This window comes from Scleropages formosus, chromosome 22, assembly GCF_900964775.1.
Source record: "Scleropages formosus chromosome 22, fSclFor1.1, whole genome shotgun sequence".
Classification (NCBI taxonomy): domain Eukaryota; kingdom Metazoa; phylum Chordata; class Actinopteri; order Osteoglossiformes; family Osteoglossidae; genus Scleropages; species Scleropages formosus.
In genome coordinates, this window is record NC_041827.1 from 3,815,431 (window position 1) to 3,836,556 (window position 21,126).

The 21,126-nt window shown below is 42.1% G+C and overlaps 1 protein-coding gene across 3 annotated transcripts in view; it reads right to left on the reverse strand.

Annotated features, from left to right (window-relative positions):
• Nucleotides 1–1,001: 1,001 nt before the first annotated feature.
• Nucleotides 1,002–21,126, reverse strand: part of arhgef10la (Rho guanine nucleotide exchange factor (GEF) 10-like a) — a 79,829-nt gene continuing 59,704 nt past the window's right edge. For all 3 annotated transcript variants that reach the window (XM_018725869.2, XM_018725871.2, XM_018725870.2), the window contains exons 21-26: nt 16,578–16,792; nt 14,910–15,067; nt 12,165–12,304; nt 8,973–9,144; nt 5,692–5,814; nt 1,002–5,531 (exon numbers count right to left, since the gene is read on the reverse strand). In XM_018725869.2, coding sequence (XP_018581385.2) covers nt 5,005–5,531; nt 5,692–5,814; nt 8,973–9,144; nt 12,165–12,304; nt 14,910–15,067; nt 16,578–16,792 — 1,335 coding nt within the window. In that variant the 3' untranslated portion in view covers nt 1,002–5,004. The remainder of the gene's footprint in view (nt 5,532–5,691; nt 5,815–8,972; nt 9,145–12,164; nt 12,305–14,909; nt 15,068–16,577; nt 16,793–21,126) is intronic.

Here is a 21,126-nt window from a genome sequence, read left to right on the forward strand (position 1 = left end):
TGTTCAGACCACTCACAGCTTGCTGAACAGGAGAAGGAAGCGATACCTGTCCACTGGAATAGCTGACATTGGAATAATTGTCACAAACAGCAGGAAACTGCAACGAAATGTTCAGCAAAACATGGAAAAGCTCCTCATAAAATCAAGAGCTTCTGATGCCCTCCTATACACACACACACACACACACACATTTTCTGAACCGCTTGTCCCAGACGGGGTCGCGGGGAACCGGAGGCTACCTGGCAACACAGGGTGTAAGGCCGGAGGGGGAGGGGACACACCCAGGACGGGATGCCAGTCCGCCGCAAGGCACCCCAAGCAGGACTCGAACCCCAGACCCACCAGCGAGCAGGATCTGGTCTAACCCACTGCGCCACCGCACCCCCAATACATATATTTTATAAATTTTCATTTTGAAAAATAATCAGTTCTACAGTACATTTCCAGCTGCATGGAATTTAGTGGGCTGGCACAATAGCACAGCTGGGCTGTAGGTTCGAATCAGGGTCAAGTTTGTGTAGAGTTTGTGAGGATTGTCTCTGGAAGCTCTGGTTTCCTCCCACAGTCTAAAGATGCATTTTAGGCGGAGTGGTTACTTGAATAAGTGTTTGTATGTGTGTGAGACAGCGAGAGATCACCCTGTGATGGAGTGGCATCCCATTCAGGGTAAACCCTGCTTTTTTCTCCGTGTTTCCAGGATATTCTCTGGACCACCCTTCCATTGGACAGGTGGTTATTGATAATGGAGGAATGGATGGAAGATACAGAGTGAGACAATAGACATAGTTTGGGAATGTACTGGTGATTGTCTCAGGCTTTTTCATGTCTGAACTGATGTAAAAACCAGGGAGTGTGTAAAGGTACTCCATTCAATAGGACCCTGCAGAAAAGCAGAACTCTGGGAACTGGTCTTTCACCTCAACAAGTTGCTTACCATTATGGGTTAGCGCTAAAGACTGGTCATTTTTTCTTAAAGACAGCCTCCCTCTGTGTTTTGGCTCTTATACTAATGGACAGGGAGATTTAATTTGCTATACAGGCTTACATTCAACACTTCTCCTGGTGTCTTAGCTTTTTTTTATATCAGTCAAAGTAATATTGTGAATCTGTTCCAGCAGTTACTAGTTAATGGGTGTGCAGAAGTAGCAAACTCAAAGACATTCAAATTCAATAAAAAACTATTTATCTGTAGTTTTTGCATTGTACAATAGTGATGTGACTGGACAATGTTATAAAAGACACAAATGTACACAGAGTACACATGCTAACAACATGTACCTTCTCAAATGTCACCCAAAGGAATGTCAATGCATTCTTTATGTCCCATCATCCATTCTGTGGTTACACATGTAAAACAATTTATTGTTCTTGTGAAAAGCCTGTAAAGGTCAACTCTTTTTTAATGCTATAAGAATATTTTTTGGTCTGTTGCATGGTTACAAACCTACCAGACATACTGGGAGATGCACACATAGCTTGCTAAGAGGTTATGACAAGTCAGTTACTTGGCAGAAACATAGTATCCATGGATATCCACTGTTAATTATACTACAGCTTACTGTGAACCCCATGATTACGTTTATATTATGTTTTTTACTTTTACTGCACTGTCTGTTCATGGTAAAAGATAGTCTCATAAATGCTGTAGTCTATATACAGGATATAATGGTGGGATGGGATTGATTTCACAAAATGTATGGATTACACAATGCAACAAAAATTGTATTGTGTTGATTTTTTTGCATTTTATATTCAGTTTTGTTACATTAAGCATAGTTTTGATGCTAGTTCATACTATATGTCAGTTTTTAGAAAAAATTCTACATTCTTAAAATTTGCATTTTTTGGCGAATGTTGTCACAAGGCTGCAAGAACCGAATATTCCAGAACTTATTGCAATCTGTTACTTTTATTAAATCCATAGTTTACGAGTGCTTCCAATTCCAGATTCCAGAAAGTGAGAATATGTGGGGCTGTCAGTCGTAGTCCAAACCCAAATTCAAAATCTTGGTTCTGGCTTACCGAGCAGCAAATGGCTCAGAATGTCAGCATCTGCGGGATGACGGCGCTTGCTCATTTTTTACCACACCCACACACCCATTCCCACTGCCCCTATGAAGACATGAAGTGAAGAAAAATTCTTTCACATTTGAGATTAAAGACTTTATACCACTTAACTGTAAGTACAGCAACACAGCAGGTAGTACAGGAGCCTCACAGTCCCTGGGCTGTGCATTTAGACATGGATTCAAATCCATCTGAATCTAGAAACAAGTTTGCATGTTCTCACTGTGCGTCTCACGGGCTTCTTCCCGTACCTTGCTCTGGTTTCCTCCCACAGTCTTGAAACATTTTTTCAGTCGAACTGGGGGATCTAAATTGTCCATGGTGTGTTTATGTGTGACTACGTCACGTTGCTCTGGTGAAATAAATGATTGAATTTTTGTCTGGAATTTAGTGTACTGTATCTAGCATTGTAAGTCCCTTTGGATTAAGGTGTCCAGTAAACATAGGTTAATAATCATTCCATGTCCCTTTTGAAGAAAGGTATCGGCAAAATGAATTAATGTAATGTAAACGTATCCGCATGCAGTAATTACGAATACTGCCAATGTTGTTCAAACAGGACTGCATTTCTAATCATTAATCTCACCCTAAATAACAGCATGAGGTAGGTGAATAAAAAAACAACATTAAACAGGTGCAGAGGAACTCCATTTCATTATTGTATATTACTGACAGTACTGATATATCACTTTAAAAGTTGACTTGGACCCGCTTCCCTAACTGAGTGAATTGTTTGAATAAGAAGGTTAAACATATTAATGTACTCTTTTAAATTGCATGGAACAGGATGGATTGTGAAAGACTGTGAAAGATTTATAGTGAAGTCTCTACCTTTCTTCAACAGGCCAGTTTTACACTTTCATGTGCTGTTCTGCTAGATTATACCATTGCAAGGAATTAATATTGACTAAGCAGACATATTTTAAGTTGGGATCTTACACTTAAGAAACAGTAATTCCCCTCCAACCCTGTTCCTTTATTCTGCGTAAGTCAGAGAGTTACATTCCATTAATATTAACCTCTGTTGCAAAGCTCCTTCTGCGAAGAAATTTTATTTTTTTATCTGTATAATTTTAGAAGGTTCAGCATGGAACTGAAGTAAATATTCTTGAGAATGAGTGGAATAAGTAATGTTAACTGAGGTTTACAGGTGGGCAGGTACCTGAGGGACCGTGGAGGAAAACTGACCTGCTGTACTCATTTCCCACAAGCCTATGTTAAGCTCATTAGCAAAAAAGTAATTAAACAATAGAACAGTAACTACAACAACCTGGGGTCTCCAACTGTGGTCCCGGATAGCCTTAATCCAATTGGTTTTATATGCTACGCTAAATTACCCAGGGCTGGTTAGTGCAGGGACTGGAGACCCGTGTACAATACAATGGCCCTGAAGCAGTGTTCACAGCATCCGCAGATGGTCATGGACAGCATCCAAAGAAAGCAACTGAGCGCAATAAAAATTCCCTTTCACGTCACTTTTTTCTCTTGCAAGTGTCACTGTCCATTGCATTTTGAGAGCTTTCACAGCTTAGTCGTTTCCTTTCCTGCACAACGGGGATCGATTGCTCAGACCATACACACCCCACCCATGCTCAGGTGAACATGTGCACAAGACCTATGACCTGAGGGTGATATGGGCCATTCTCCTGGTAATTACTCCCCTTTCCCTCTCCCAAGCAGTTTAACCGCTTGAAGAAGCTTCTCGGAGGATACAGCTGGCGGCTCCGGAGAGCTTGCAAAGCAGGCAAAAAAAGCAGCAACATGGCTGACACAGCTGACCCATTGCCAGGACAGCGTCTCCTCTATGCAACGGCTTTCAAATGTTTTATTTATACCATTAATATTACAGATATTACTTTTAGAATGATCTCATATTTCCCTGGAGTTTTTCCAGGTGCTGTTCTTTCCTGTCAATAGGTGGAAGACATGCTGTTCAGGAAAGCGGTTATTTAGAATGGGCCCTTGTGTGTGAGCAATTGTGTATGATTGTACCTCACATTGGACTAGCTTCCCATCTAGGATGTACTGTCTCACTTCCCTGGATAGGCTGCAGATCATGAGATGGATGGGTGGATGGATGGATGGATGGATGGATGGATGGATGGATATTTCATGTTCTGTATTTCCAAAAAGAATGGGTTTTTCAGCATTGTCCATACGTGTCACATAATGTGATGTAGACTCCGGTCTTGAGACTAAGCTCCCACACCATTCATTTTTAAATCTACCTCTAGTGAGCTCAGCAAGAGGAAATGTAAATTTAAGCATTCCATTCCCAATAACAATGATGCACTGCTAAGATAAAGTGCATTATAGGTTCACAGGAAAGTTTGGTTGTACTTAAAGCAGACACTGTCAAAGACAACCCAGCTATTCTTTCAGATGAGTGAAAAGTATCTATGAAGCAGGTGACCACAGTATGGACACCACCAATACTGTAAGGAGTGAAAAACAGAAATTTGCTCGCAAAAACATCAGATGTCACTGACACAGGGAAAACTTTCAAAGAAAAAGGTTCATTGGCTCAGTTGAATTTTCCCACATGAAAAAGCTCACCTGTAATGAAATTTGTTTTAAACAGATACAAGTTGTCTTTCAGCATGTAGAAAGGGCAAATTCAGCTAATCTCTCCTGTTAGGGCAATTCTAGAGAAGCACACTTAGTGCAGGATGTGTCTACTGCTAGACGTCCAGTCATTTGGGGACATGTTACATGCCAAGTTGGTGGTATACACCAAACTAGGCCGTGACAGCGCCATCATCACCACCCTGGCCTGATCAGCAGGAGAGATCCATCACATCAGTGCACTGGAGGGAGGCCTTGAGGCAGAAACCACAAGTGCTGAGACAAAGCTTGTATCTCGGCCTCTTTGCCTCGCCTCACCTCACATTCTTCATGCTTTCCCTTTCTTGGGAAAGCACCTGCCTCTGTGATCAGTCAAACTGTCAGAGGGAGCTGCCAGACCATGAGAGTGCATTCTGCTGCACTGCTGTCACCTCCCAAGGACCCCTCATCCAGCCGGTGGAACCCACGGCCACCAGAGATAACAGCAGCTGAGACCACCCTATCTTTCCGAGCATTGTCTCTACTGGAAGTGCGACCCCGCACCCACACCTCAGGGTCGTCACTCAAACCGTAGATGGTACCATCCTCGAGACCATGCTCAGGTGAGTCAGTGGCACCAACAAGGTCAGCGGAGGTGGAGTCTGGCTTTGCTGTCAGCAGCCTGCCTGGCAGCCCTGCAGTGGAGTGCAGCCGGTAGCGTAACAGGACGCTTCGTCGGGAGACATCAGCCAGCGTCTTGTGTTCCTGGCTCATTGGCTCAGCCTGGTCAACCCCCCCATCTTGCAAGTCCACATCCTCAAAAGAGTCCCGCTTCAGCAACTCTGGTGCGAGGGCGCTTGAGGCGGCTACCAAGAAGTCAACAGGGCCGCAGTGTGCGTTTAAAGAGATCATCCCCTTCCCTGCAATGATCATGGCACGAGCTTCAACAAAGTTACACCCAGCATCAAAGACAGAGGCAAGTGACACAGCATATCACACACTCCATATCAATTCCAGTCACATGGAAGGATATGTGTTGCTGGTACAGTTGATTAAGAGGCAGGGGTGACCAGACTTTACCTGTTACTTTGGGAATGCCCTCCAGCTTGGGCACAGGCAGGGTGATTATGATGCCCTGGGCAGTGCCCACCCACAGCAGCCCTTGACAGATGATGAGGCTGGTGACACGAATGGTCTGCTGACCTGTGGGACCAAAGGCATCAAAAATTGGAATTATAGAAATGACCTTGCAACGTTGCTCTCCCTCAGACCCTTCCTGTTTCTCACCCTCCAGCCTCTGTAACTCAGATGTACTTTACCCCCATCCCACAAAACTGATAATCATTGTGTTAACCATCACCACCCCAGAACCCCTTAACTCTTCTCTTCCATCTTCAATGGCCAACATCAAACCCAGCTCGACACTGGCTCATCACGGAGCACCCATCTGCAGTTTTTACTGTTGTTCTTCACAAGCATCCCCAGATGTGTTACATGTGGTCTGAAACAATTTAGAACACGCTCCCCTCCATCAGCTGACTTCTGGAAACCCTGTCTCGAGCTCCACTGATCAGCATTCTAACTTCTCCAAACCAATTAACAGCAACAGCAATGTAAAGGCTAACAAAAAGCCCATTTGAAACTGCTGCCAAATTTGCATGGGGGGGGGGGGGGGGTTGCTCTGTAACATGACACTGTTGTAGGCAGTACCACAGCATAATTTAAGTGCATCCAATTGGATTTGTGAGCAGCATGTCTCTGTCGGAGGCTACCAGAGGCACGACTGCGAGGGCGGGAGCAGCTTTCTGGAAACATTATTATGCACAGAACATAAGAAACAATACAGATTCCTAGTTTTCATGGAATCAGCATTTACATGTTGCATTAGTTAATGTACATTAGTTTGCAAATACAAATGTGTGTTTTTTTTTGCTGTTTACAAACCCTCCTCAGTCTCATCAGTTTGAGGCAAATTCACATTTTTAACATTTTTAATGGCTGAATCAATGCAACATGTGCATTATTCAAAAAAAAAAAAATACAATTGATCTTTCCATTACAGAACATGACAGCAATTGTTTAAAACCATGTTTTCCGTATCTACTGCCTCTTAATATCCTGTATGAGGTGGATCTGGAAGACTGATGCTTATAGTAAAATGATGATGTCTGGAAAGATAACTGTTGCCCAGTGCTGTTCCACTGAAGCATTTTTTTACCCCAAGGAAAAGACTATTTAATCTATTAGTGAAAGAGGCCGGTTGCCTCTGCACTTGAAAAACTTGACAGTTGTTTACTGTGGGTAAGTGTCCCTGCTGAGATGCAGAGCATTAGAGTCAGGATTAAAAGTTGATCATTAATTTATTCTTTATCATAGGTTTGGGAATAACATAAGGGAATAGCAGGCCACTGATCTTAAATAACGTCACGGGTCTTTCATGCGCCTCGACTTTTGGGATTAGAAGGCTTGTGGAGGGTGTTAGTGATTTTTTACTGCTAAACTGCCAAATTAATAGGCACAGAAAACTTGGGCTATGTTTTTTATTCTTAGACCTGCATAACTAAGACCTCCTCACTCCTTAAACCAGTCTCCGGTACACCTACTACCAGTCCCCTTCATCAACCCTCTTTTATATTTGAGCACATGTGACTGAAGCTATCTGTGAGCTGTGGTTGCAGCAGACCCAGAAATCACTCCAGATCCTCATGCACTGCTTCTCCCTGTCAATATCACTGAATAGCTACATTTACATTTATTCATTTAGCAGATGCTTTTTTCCAAAGCAATGTACATCTCAGAGAAAAATACAATGGGTGTCTTACATCAACACAAGGAAAATATTTTAGCCTTCTTTCCATTAATAAATACATCTCTTGCCTTTGACAAATAAACAGGTTCATGAGATGCAGATGAAGTAAAGTCACAGAAGTCCATTCACACATCTTGCCCCCATCCGCTGTAATAAGTGGAGAATGCAGCTCTCCTTGACATAGGTTTTCAAAACTGTCAGTTGATTCAAGCGCTTTTATTTTTCATTGCTAGAAAATAACTCAATATAGACAAAGTCACGGAAACATACTCAACATTATGCTGTTTTCGTGCTGTGATTCACTTCTCATTGTTTTCTGAGGCTGAAAATGCCCTCGAACAATGGTGATGCAAACTATTTGCCTCTTTGTTCCTGTTTTACATGCGAATGTGTTAGTGTGTATGTGAGCTTATCCAAAGGTAGGTGAGAATACACTGCAGTTTGCTGATAAATATTTCATCCATTGAGAGTTTATGGGGAAGGCTGGAGTGCAAGAAGATCCATGTCAAGGATGAGGTGCAAAGGGAGGGGAAAAGACAGAAAGAGGGAAAAGGAGAGAGAGAATAAGGAGAATAAGAAAAATCATTATAGACAAACAAAGTCACACGTGGAAGGAGATATTATTGGATAAATCAGAAATTGTGACAGGGAGAACACAGGACGTTGCTTGATGCTTCATGGGCTAAAATGAGAAAAAAAAGAGAGAAAAGGGTAGAGGGAAGCATACAGGAGACTGAGACAAGAAGGGGACATGTAGAAGAGCCGTAAAGAGTGATCAAGTGATGGGGAAAGAAAACAGAGGAAGACACCTTTGAGAACAGAGCAGGACATTGAGAGACAAGGGTGCAAAACTGGCACATGCTGCGTGCCAGGGATGCTGAAGCCAGGAAGGAAGCGTTTCCATAGCAACTCCTCATCTCAGAAGCACAGTCTCGAGGTTTGTGTGAAGACTTTCTCCCATTATGAATTCCACCCTCTAACTTAGAAGCTCCATCACGTCTCCATTTGGGTCTGATGACTCCTACTTATTCAGGTCATTCCCTGAAGCCCAGAACAGTGGAACAGCCTCCAACAAGAGCAGGCGAGTCGTCCAAACAAGCAAAGGTGGTGCTGCTTAATTGGTGCCCTGCCACTGCTCTTTTTCCTATTCAGCTCTCCAAGGTGGTTAATGTATGGCATATGTTCTCTTGCTAACCCTCCCTAATGCCGCAGTTCACAGTTTTACATTTACATTTGCTTCAGTAAAGTAATACTGCTCTCATAAACACATAAAAGTCTGGCAGCCTGAATACAGAAAAACAAATGTCCCGAATGTTGTTTTAATGGATTCTCTTGTGTATTGTTTGTCTTAAAGTGATTAAGTTGAATTCACCCCTCCAGATACATAATGTGCCAGATGCCATCAGTTCTTGGATTTGGAATGTTCAAGGAGGGAAGATGAGTTAGCCCTCAAGGAAAGAATCAGGATTTGAGGGTAGGGCCAAGAGCCTTTCTGCTGAATTGAGTGGGGCTGCTGTTACAGGTCCATCACTAGCGTTTGCATAGGACTCACCAGAGCTGAGGAAGGCTGGGCGTGTCGACACATTGATCTCCTGCAGGAGCTCCAGCGTCTCCGTGTGAAACAAACGGATAGAAGAGCCCTCAGAGTAGGCCATCCACACTCCACCACCTGACCGCACCATGTGAGAGATGCTCACCAGGGGGTCCTGGTGGGCTTCAAACCTCTACAAAAAAAGAGGATCAGTGTTAGAATTGGCTGAGTCACCGTGAAAACTGGGACGAAGCAAGGGAATACTCGTTAACCCGCAACTTGCAGATGAATGGATCAATTAGCAGAAAAAAAATCTGCATTGGAATTATTTCACACAGGCAACAAAGCTGAAAGCAATGAAAACCCTAACCCCATATATATTTTGAGTTTAAATCCAGAAGCCATGTATGTTCATAAGAGCTTTTACACATACACACACACTGACTGAAACCGCTTGTCCCAAGCAAGGTCATGGGAAACCGGAGCCCAACCCGGCAACACAGGGCATAAGGCTGGAGTGGGAGGGAACACACCCAGGACGAGACACCAGTCCGCCACAAGGCACCCCAAGCGGGACCCGAACCCCAGACCCACTGGAGAACAGGACCCGGTCAAACCCACTGCGCCACCGCACCCCCCTAAAAGCTTTTACAAATACATTAAAAAAACTAAAGATGCAGACAGCTACATAAGGAACAAGGGAAAAGAGAAATAAATGTATAAGTAAGAAAGCCTCTATGACAAGCTAATGAACTATCCATCAAATCCAAGCTCAGGCGTTGCAATTAGCCACAAATCTCAGTCTTCTAACTCTAGAGGGAGAAAACATCTTTCCAAATGGTCCGACACAGTGGAACCGCCCACGCCTGCCCACGCACGTCTGATTGTCACAGGGCTCCTAATTGTATCCAATCATTTTTTCAAGTGCTTGCCTCAGTTGAAAACAATCGAAACAAGTCCATGAAGAATATGCAAATAAGTGTTGTGGAAGGGCATGCACGCTGCCTGTTTGTGTGTTATTTTACTTTTTGCAGGAAATATTTATCCTTCCCCCACCTCATCTACCATAGTAGAAGCACAGGCTAGTAGCATCCAGTGGTATTCATTATTACAGAAAGAAGAATGCATTTTGCCCAAGGCAGAATAATCATAACCTTCCTATGACTTCCCACCACTCTCTGTAAATGAAGCAGCAAGTCATTGCAGTTCTCACCACCCCCCCCTCCCCGAGGCTGTGTCTTGCTTGTTTAGCTTTGTGGTTCTAAATTGCCACACAGGTCTCAGAAGCTTTTTAAAGCTCCATCAAACATTCCTTCTTCCAAATCCGATGTTCTTCTCATTTCTCATTGTGAAGCTCGGCATTTCATTCAGTGAGCGTGTGGTGGTTTCCGGGGGCGGGCACAGCGGTTGCCGTCGAAAACATCGGCACACGTGGTGATTGTCTGTGTGATACAGTTACACAGCCCCACGTCCTTCAGCCTAACCACACTGAAGGAATCCAACACCTTGGCTGCTAGTGTGCGTTGTTAGTTGCCAGAGCAGACTTCATGTCAGGTCACATCAAATTCGCAACACCATAAAGGTGTAACGTACATTTATCTGACACTTTTCTCCAAAGCAGCTTAGAACGTTAAGTTACTAACAGTTATTTGTCCATTAATAAATCTGGGTAATTTTACTGGAGCAATTTAGAGTAAGAACTTTGTTCAAGGGTACTACAGCTAGAGGTGGGATTCAAACCTGGAAGCTTTTGGTCTGAAGGTAGCACCTCTAACCACTATCTAGCTATATTCACAGCTATTTATTTAGCAGATGCTTTTCTCCAAAGCAAGTTCCAATGAACTCTATGTAGTGTTATGAGCCCACACACCTTATTCACCATGGTGACTCACACTGCTAGATACACTACTTACAATGGGCCCATACATCCATACATCAGTGGAACACACTCTCTCTGTCACTCACACACAATGGGGGAACAGCATGTCTTTGGACTGTGGGAGGAAACCAGAGCACCCAGAGGAAACCCACACAGAGAACATGCAAACTCCACACAGACTGAGCAGGGATCAAACCCATGTCCTGTCGCACCACCCAGGTGCTGTGAGACAGTAGTGCTACTTGCTGTGCCACCATGCTGCCAAGGATCCTATCTATCTATCTAAACAATAAATGTTGGCTTAGTGAATTCTCCATTATAGGGGGATTCAAAGTAAAATGAAAAAACAAGTGGAGGAGTGGAAAACAAGCCTGAGGACTGAATGAAAGGACTTCATATATACCTAAAATGTTAGATCCTGGAGTGTCATTATCCCAGTTCAAGTCCCATCATAGTGTCACTTGATAATGACAGATAAGAAGGCAAAAAAGTGGCTATAAAATATATTTTCTATGGCCACTGGCACTTTTTTCAGTGTATCAATAAATCCCAGTCTGTTTTGTGTGTTTTTCTTTTTAATGAAGTGAGATCCTCTGGCCATGGTTCTGCTAACCAAGTTTAGCGGTGCTTGAAGGTATAATTTGCCCACAATACTGAGCTCTAGCATGGTCAGGTCGTGGTGTGGAAGAGTCACTGATGAAGAACATTGTTTCTCTTTGGGTATCTTAAGGTTTGATGCCTCCTATCTGGGAAAATGCTCCATCAAGCTTGATTTGCACACCTCTGCATCAAACCCCAACAATGGCTTGCTATTCCAGTACATTCTTTCAGTCAATAGATGCCAGTCTTCTGTAGTAAATGTTCACCAAAGAAGTCCAGGCTACAGGCAACAGCACAAAACAAAAACAAACCTCCTTGTTGTTCAACTAACAAGCCCCCCGCAGCTGAAGGTTAATGTTGGCCTGGAGTGGGCCAGGGAAACTCCTCCGGCTAGGACTTTCCTTACAATTTGTATACCCAGAGCCTACTAGCAAAAGGCCAAAGATTTTTAATTACTGCCATAAAAGGGGGTGTTTGCATGCATGGGTCAGCTGTGCAAAGAGGTGGTCTACCGAATGCAAGCAGTAGATGATCTCTAGTCTCACATTCCCATATTTTAATGCTACCGTATGGTTAACATCCCATAAAAAAGAACCCTCACCAAAGCCCACTGTAGAATCAAAGGCTTTTAAAAAGTAGGTAGTGAGTATAAGAGTATTTGCATTATTGATCGTTTTTGTCGGTCAGGGGGAGCAAGGCCATGAGTCTAGGGGGATGTAGAGCAGTGCCCCTACCTGAGTGTCTAAGTTGGATCCCTCGATGACGGCTACCCAGTTCCCACAGCTGGCCCAGACAGAGTCCTCTAGTACCAGTAAGGCTTGCACAGGCTTAGACCCCACTTTGACCCGTGTGCAGGGCTCCGGGTCCCACAGCTCTAGATCAGAATTTCGAGACAAAGTCATCAACAGAACTTTAGAAACATATTGGAGTGTTTTTTTACTAATGAACCATTGCTTTCATCCATGGTGATTCCCCCCCCCCCCCCCCCTTCCCCCCCATTTTTACTACCAGTCAAAAGTTTGGGTATTCTTGCTGAAAACTATTTTTTTTTTCACGGTGCATTAAGTTCACAAGTTTGAACAAGAAATGATCCAACATATCTTCCCAGCTCTTCTGCAGCAACTCCCAGAGATTTAGGACAGTTGTGCATTGCTTTGTCTTTTTGGTCCTATTCATCACATACAAGTACTGCTCTTGTGTACTCAGACTTTTGACTGGTTTGACTGGTGCTGTATACAGCTAGACGCAGGAGAAAGCAACTTCACTTTAATCACTTCTCAAAGGAATAGCACAGCAGAAGCCTTCTTGGGATTTGAACAAACAATCTTCATTTCACACGTGTTTGACCAGTACAGCGTAGTACCTGCCGTACTTTAGGTGAGAAACACAACAGTGAGTAGAAAGAACCAAGTTTCAATAGCTGCAACTGCAAAAAAATCATGAAACAATTATTTACTGCTTACTTTCTTACACCTACAAGGCCCCTATACAACCACAGTTCTGTAAATGCACATTTCCCCTTTATTGAAAGAAATGTATCACAACCTTTTGAAAATGATTTTACTCCCATTAGCTGGAAAGTGAAGCAGACCTTTTCCTTTTAGTTTTAATTATTGGGCGCCCATCACAGTGTGCATTCCGGCCATTATAAGTTGCATTACATAAGCTTTTTCCCCCTTCACAGCGTGTTAATGAAGCAAAATTAGAGACGGAAGTGCACTGAGCCATTTAATTAACATTTTGAATTGTTTATTTCTGCCTTTGAAACCAGAAATAGCTTTACGTTGCCTCCCAACTGCCTCAGGTTAATTGCCTGGCGTAATTTAAATGTCATTCTGCTTTCCTTTCAAACTCCACTCTCAAGTCATCACTTCGGTTACTGGTGCAAAGCGAGGACCACCCTGCAGTTTTTGCTGAATCATGGCACGAGATGTTCAAGGCCAGGGAATGAGACTGGACACACAAGCCTTTTTCAAAAATCTAAAATAAGCACTATAATAGAACTTTTGAAAGAAATAACAATAGCTATTGATTCACCTGAGGATCCTGTGTCTTTTTACAAAGTTTTATTCCGCAAACTTTTACATCGGCTGACGGCCATATTTTCACTTCCTTATATATTTCTTGCCTTTCTTTGTATTTATTTGCTGTATTAAAATTAGAACAAGCTATCAGATATATAAAATAAACAGGAAATTCCACCTCAAGCAACTGCACATTATTTACACATCTAATAGGTTTCTTAATATAGGTCTCCGTACAAGTATGAACTTAATTTGAGAACTTGGTGAACCATTCAGAGGTGCACATTCTTAATAATTATAAAGAAAAATGCTAATTCTGTCTCACGCTCCACTCCCTCGAGGTTTTTCCTGTTTTACATAATATGAAAAAGGTAATATTTAATCCAGCCGCAACACATGATTAATCTCACACATTACTTGCAGGGCTGGGTGGGGATACCTGCTCACAGAGTAAGTGCTAAACTTGAATTACCACAAAGTGATGAACCCCTTGTATCCCTTAGTTTTACCACAAAATCATTATTTAACTAGAACAAGCCTTTCTCGTGTGACATAATAGGTGTGCAATGACCAGTTCTATATGTTGCTTTAGAGGAAATCATGCGTGTAGTGCAAGTTAAACTGGTTAAACCAGTAATGTAACGTAAATGTTTTTATGTATATTTAAAAAAAAAATTTACTAGGAAGGTGATCAAGAATATGATCATAAAGTGATTATATGGTGAGAGAAACAAACAAACTGTACTTTAGAATCACGCATCTGCATCTATGTCTCTTTCTGCTAATGCAATGTACACGTATTTTCTATGAGATGTAAGTTGCTTTGGAGAAAAGTGTCTGCTAAATGAATGAATGTAAAAGGATAAATTTAAAACATTATTTATTCTAGAAGTTTATTTTAAGATTTAAAATTTTGATTTTATAAGTTTATTTTAATATTTTAGACAAGAATATTAAATCCATCGATAATAGGAATCTCAGATTTTCAAGCAGTACTGTATTTACACCTTAGATTCTCTCTGAGATGTACGTCGCTTTGGAAAGCCATCTGCTAAATGAGTAAATGTGAATTTAATAAGATTTAAAGTAATATTTTTCTGTAATTTGTGATTTGTGCTGACCAGTGCTATCTGACTACTGTATAAGACAACTTGAACAAGTCTTCAGTGTGAGTGTTTCAGTATTTTCCTGAATCTCACTCCTTTAATTGGTGGAATAAATCCTTTGCTAAAAAATACTCACAGAGTCTTTGTCTTTAACCATTGAGCTACATGTTGCTGCTTATTAACTCCGTTTTGGAATTTTTTCTACTTTTGAAATTTGTTTGTTCTCCTTATAAAACTATGACTTGTGCTCTCACTCATACTTTTGCACAGGTTTACATGAAATAAGAAAACTCATTAATATTACTTTGTGGTATTGTGGATATACAGTGTCAGTACTTTAGGGCCTTACCTCCATTTTTACGAGTGAACATCAACACCGTCCCGTCCCTTAGGCCAGCAAAGAGGAAGCGGGACGAATGTTTTAGACAGAGCACGGGACACCCATGAGGGTTAGTGAAGGTCAGGAGGCACTGGGCTGTAGTGTCAACACCACTAAAAACAAGGATCCTGATGAACAGAACAGAAAAGCAGGTACAATGTAAATAGGACAGTCAGTCTTCTATATTAGGTTCAGACTAATGAGCTCAACCATTAAGAATCTATAGTTCTAAATCTAAAACCATGTCTGACACTGAAACTGATAAAAACAATTTTTCAGAAATTTTACCTTTTCTCCAGTTAAATTAACCAAAGGACTGGTATTGAAAAACGAATTGCCTTGAACAGTGGTGTGTTGTTTTGTGATACTGATATGTATCTCAGTCAGCGGCATTTTCTTCCAGACTTCCTGAGTGACTGGCTAAGCTGGGGATTGGGTAAAGGTGGAGTAAAAAATCAAAATGCATGGTGCCACCACTGCAAAATGCAGAGTGAGCACAGGGAGTGCGACACTGACTTATGCTTTTTATCCGTAGCGGGAAAGTGAGTCTCTCTTGATGTATGAAGAGATGAAGGGCTTCTTAGCCGAGCAGGTTGGCAGCAAGCAAAACTGACGTTGACGTGAATCCACTGCGAGCAGTGAGAGTTGGTTCACTTTGCTCGTGGATCCAGAGGAGCATGGGGAGAGGGTTGGTGGGGGTTACAAACTAAACACGGACAGGAGCACACAACTCAGTTTCCGTCTTCGGCCCTTTCATTCCTGGTGTTTCTCTCAGGTTGCTGTGTTGATCGAAGAGCCAGGATGGTGTGGCAATCATGCTACAGTTTCTACTATAATCAGGTTAAATGTTCTCTTCCAAAATGGCTTAGTGGTATCTTGAGATATTTTTAAAATTGATGTGCTTGTTTGTGTCATTTTTCTGCTGCTTTTTAGTTGAGGCAATTTTATCGAGGACAGTTTACAGCAAAAAAGTACAGAGCAGAATTCAAATATAAACAAACTGTTTTCAGGCACATTAGTAAAAATAATCATGACTAATCAATAATAGTCAAGATCTTGTGAGCTGGTTGGTGGTCCAATTCAGGTCAGAAGGTGGGAATATCATGATGCATAGCCCCCAATGACCCACCCCTGCCATAAGTGAATGACAGCCAGCTGCCAACACCTAAGGACCAACTATAGGCGTTGTAAAGGCAGCTGGCCTGAGGACTTGGGGAGGCGGTGTTTGGGGAACAGGTCAAGAGTACTGCCCAGAAAAAAGAGTTTTGGTTTGGTTTGGTTATTGCATTTTGCCCATAACAGCCTGTTTCCGTCTGTTTTGGATTATACTAAAACCGCTTTTGGTTAAAGTCCTGCTGTTCTGTGCCCTAGTCCTGCCATGTGGCTGCCTCTGTCCCACAACAATCCACAGTCTGTTCTAATAATGGTCACTACTTGGTCCTAGAATGTAACAGGTTAGACTTACCTTAATTATTACCTCCAGGTACTCACATTTGTAAGAACTACAGGTATCTTATAATGTATGTGTGTTGAATTCTCCAAAGCACTATAGATATGACCTCCACCTGAGTTGGTTCACAAGCTGCAGAAATTTTTGACTTCCATGGAAGAGATGACAAAGGCGGTAGGGTTTCTCACCTTCCATCATGACAGCCAACACAAATGGTGCTGCCCAACCCGATGGGGCTCTGGTGGAGCCCCTGTTCTGCATCCTCAGCCAAGCTCTGCTCTGGTACATACTCCAGGCACAGCGCTGGGGAACCAACCTGGAAGGCTCTGACTGCATAGGGTGTGGATTTATGCAACGAGAAGATCTCAATTTGACCCTGACTGGCATCTCCCCCACTGGCCACCTACAAGAAAGGGGCAAAGCAGAGCGGTCACAGGAGTCGCAAGTCAAAGTCAGACACTGAGTTCAAGCAGTTCGTACAAAAAGGATGCAGCAGACCATATAGACTGCTTCATGCTTTTTAAGCTACTTATGCACACCTGCCATTGGCAGACAAGTCTTTATCAAATTTTAGATTTCAGAGAGCACGTCCACTTTTGTAATTTTTCTTAGCCCTGGTATTCCTCTCTGTCAGCAATTTCAATTTCAGAGAAGAGTAAAGTTAAAATCAAATATCCCTTCAAATTGAATCTGTCCTCACCTAACTTTTAAATGTCTGTCAAATTCATAAACTACCTTGCTGTAATAGATTCACGATGTCATCTCTATAACTTCAAACATTTTTTAACCTCTTTTTTCATCAGGACAGCAGAGAGAGGTAAAAAAAGAAGAAACTGCTCTTTCAAGGCTTCCCACTGTTTGACAGTTGAAGTTTTTTTGAAGCAGTGATTGATCTAAGGTTCAAGTTGGGGATTTGAAAATGACAAAGTCAATCGAAGTGGAATCACACAAAGATGACAGGCCAACTTCGGGGGTACACAAGGATGCTGCAATCACTCACCATTGCTGCACTAGACTGAAGTATCGGTAGCTGAATGCCAAGACCTTAAAACTGGGCGTTTGCATTAGATTTCACTTTAAATTATTGTCCTAAAGAAATATGTTCTGATGTCCATCGCATTTTTATCGATGGCTCATATCTAGACCCACCCAGTGCTCAATGAAGGAACTTAGTTATCCCTAAGCCATGGTGTAATTCTGCATCAAATGGGCTCATCTCCAAATTGAGAACACTTCAAAAAATGTTCTTGATTTTCTGTATCCCAGAGGCTATCATGTCATGTCTATATATGTGTGACTGCAGTTCTACATGTGTCAGCTTTACAGTTCCAATCAAGGTTTGCCTTTTCAATATTCCCAAAGTGATGCAGAAAAGATGTCAGTCTAGCAAGGAATGCTGAGTTCATCCTCAAATATGAAGAACTGGATATTGCAATATTCAATGCAAGGCATTTACTCTGTCAATCTGATTGTTGAAGTGTATTCCCATGCTAGCCACGTCCTCCGAATGAGGTTTCTAAGTTTCTTCTGGCCACTGTTCCTGATAAGAGTCGCAGTCATACTAAGCTCAGTAGGTAGACACAGACTTCCCTTTTCCAAGTAATTCTTGTAATCCTCTTGGGGGATCCTCAGGTGTTCTCAGTCCAACTGAGAGATATAGTCTCTCCAACATTTCCTCGGCCTGCCCCTAGGTCTCTTATCAGTGGGATGTGCCCAGTATAGCTCAAATGGGTTCTGACCAAAGTAGCAGCACCTCTGCTCCAAATCTCTCCCAAGTGATCGATAATCACTTTGTCATGGAGAACAGGCACAGTGACTCAGTGTAGAAGCCTCATTTTAGACACTGCCATCCATGATCTCCTTCTTTTGGTTATTACCCAAAGCTTATGATAACAGATAAGGGCTGGGAAGTAGAATGAGCGGTAAACCAAAATCTTTGAAGATTCAGCATCTGTTTCACCGCCACAGACCAAATCAGTGCTGATGCTGCCACAGTCCACCTATCAACCTCCTGTTCCCCTTTTCCAGCACTGGCAAGAAGACCTCTAAGATACTTGAACTTCTCTACTAGGGACAATTCTTTCTCTCACCTGAAGAGAAGACGGTACTCTTTTCTGGGAACAGAGATTTCAGACACATTTGGCAGCAAAGCATTTGAGTATGTATAGTCAGATGAGGTGACAAAAACATTATCTGCAAACAACAGAGATACCACTCTTAGTCTCCCTAACCAGAGTCCCTCTGGTCCTAAGCTGTATCGTTATATTCCCTCTACTCATGGGGGTCTTAATTGAACATTTTTGTCTCATACCTGTTTCCCAAGGGAAATCCTAATGATAGCATACAAGCCAGATCTGAACGAAAGAGGCCCCACAGGCCAAGAATGGAAGACAGGATATATAAAGGCTTTATGAACAGCGACATTGACAGACAGAAGGGGTTTATTTTACTTGCAGATGCTAAAAATAACTACTTTCTAGCAACTGTAAGTGTAGCCACAACCACAGCCCAAACAAACACATACTCCTTGATTCCATTCCTCCATAAACTCAGCCAAATTACATTTCCCGGAAAAACTCCTCACTGCTTTTTTAAAGCAATAGATGGTAAAAATGTACCCAGGATGTTGTTTTTATTGTTTATATTTTTTGTTTCTTCTGCTTCTAGATTGCACAGTGGGTTACACAGAAAAATACACAGTTACAGTCATAAGTTTCATGAAGCAGTTTCATGAAGTTTTCAAAGGGAATAATTTTTTAGTTTTTTTAGCCACACCCAGGAATAAATGTGTGCTTCTCAACAGATCTTTCTTCATCTGGAACAATCGCAAGACTTTGACATTCAAGCTCAGTTGACACCCATTGCTACAATGATCAATTATGCAAAGTTCCCCTGTGTAAAATACCTACTGAAGACAATGTTTTTCACTATGGACAGACCACAACATATCCAGCAGTCTTGGAAATATAGTACTAAGGCATGGAGTAGTTAGAATGAGGAACTCTAAAGCAATGGAGAAAAACGGGTAGTTTATGTATGTAGACTTGACTTGACAAGACTTGATCATCCGCTACACCCCAACCAGACTGCTATGCTCTTCCGCGTCTGCCCACTTGGTGGTCCCACGCGCAAAAGGTAAAGCACGGAGGTTCTCGGTTCTGGCTTCATTGTGGTGGAACGACCTCCCCCTCTCACTCAGAACTGCTGAATCTTTGTCCACATTTAAAAAGGGTCTTAAAACTCACCTCTTCCGGACTCACTTCACCCATGATATTTTAAGTTCATGCAAGGTATAAATGTTCATGCACTATAACTTCAAGATCATGCTCAGATCAATCCTTTACGTAACTACTTACGAAATCCTTTATGCAACTACTCATGTGATGAACATTGGTTCATATGGTGAAATAAACTAACTGTACTTAAGAATCACACGTCTGCAACTATGTCTCTTTTTCCTAATGTAATGTACAAATTATATTTTCTATGAGAGGTATGTCGCTTTGCAGAAAATCGCCTGCTAAATGAGTAAATGTAAATGTAAACAAAGGTGGGCAAGCATATGGGCTTGGGCAGATTGAAAAAGGGGAAAAAACAATGTGATTCAAACAACAGGATCACAGGCAGCAGAACCCTGTGTTCTGATCTGACTTCAACCTGATTAGTGTCATCCCTTGTTTCAAAGCATGCCACTGCCTGTGCATTCCAAGAGCAGTGAGGAGTGAATGGAAACCTGGAGCAGACAGTGAGAGGATGGGTTGAATGTGAGGGGCTGGGGTTGGGGTGGGGGCACTAGACTGTGGCAAACACTGTTGTTCTGTTTTGATCATTCCTTGTTATGGAACAAGCAGCTTTGGACATTTGGCCAGGCATGAAAAATGGCAGCAGTGGCCCTCCAGGACAGAAAAACCCAACTGACAGACTGTCCACATCCAGGTCCATGTAGAGTTGCTGGTGTTGCTGATTCAAAGTGGCACCTCCATTTGCTCTTGTGTTGTCTTACCTCCCTCCAGAAACCAGATCACTTAGCCATGGTCTCAGACTAAAATCTCTATCATGTACTTCCATAGTAGGAATCTGTTCATACATTTATAGATATAGTTTTTCCTCATGTCCTGCTGAATCATCTGCCATACTATCAATCAGGGACTAATTTTCTGCTGTTTCCATACTGTTTAACCAGGCTTTTTTTGTTTTCTCATTCCCTGCGGACTGTGGAAAATCGGCTGAAAACACTTTTTGAGAGGTTTTCTTGAAAAAAAACTTGTACATAATAAAAAGTGTGATTGATGCATGAAATTTTGCTTTTTTAAGCTGAGTTGATAATGGAGCAATAATTTTGTTGAGTGCATATTGAGCAGAAATCTGATGTACAGAATATGGACAAGACCCGTTACAGACCTTGTTTTACTTTGTCTTAGGTGTCACATTAAAATACGTGATACAGGACAGCATGTAGCATAGTAGTCAGCACTGCTGTTGTTGGCCCTACAGGTTGCAGGTTTGAATCCCACCTCCAGCTGTAGTACCCTTGAGCAAGGTACTTACCCTAAATTGCTCTAGTAAAATTATCCAGTTGTATAAATGGTAAATAATTGTAAGATGCTTTGGAGAAAAGTGTCAGCTAAATGAATAAAGGTAAATATGGCTAAACTTCTTTTAGTCTTACTCCCAAATTTTTAATATTCAGACCAATATGCAGTTCCAAAATCTTCAAAATAATGAATAAAACTACCA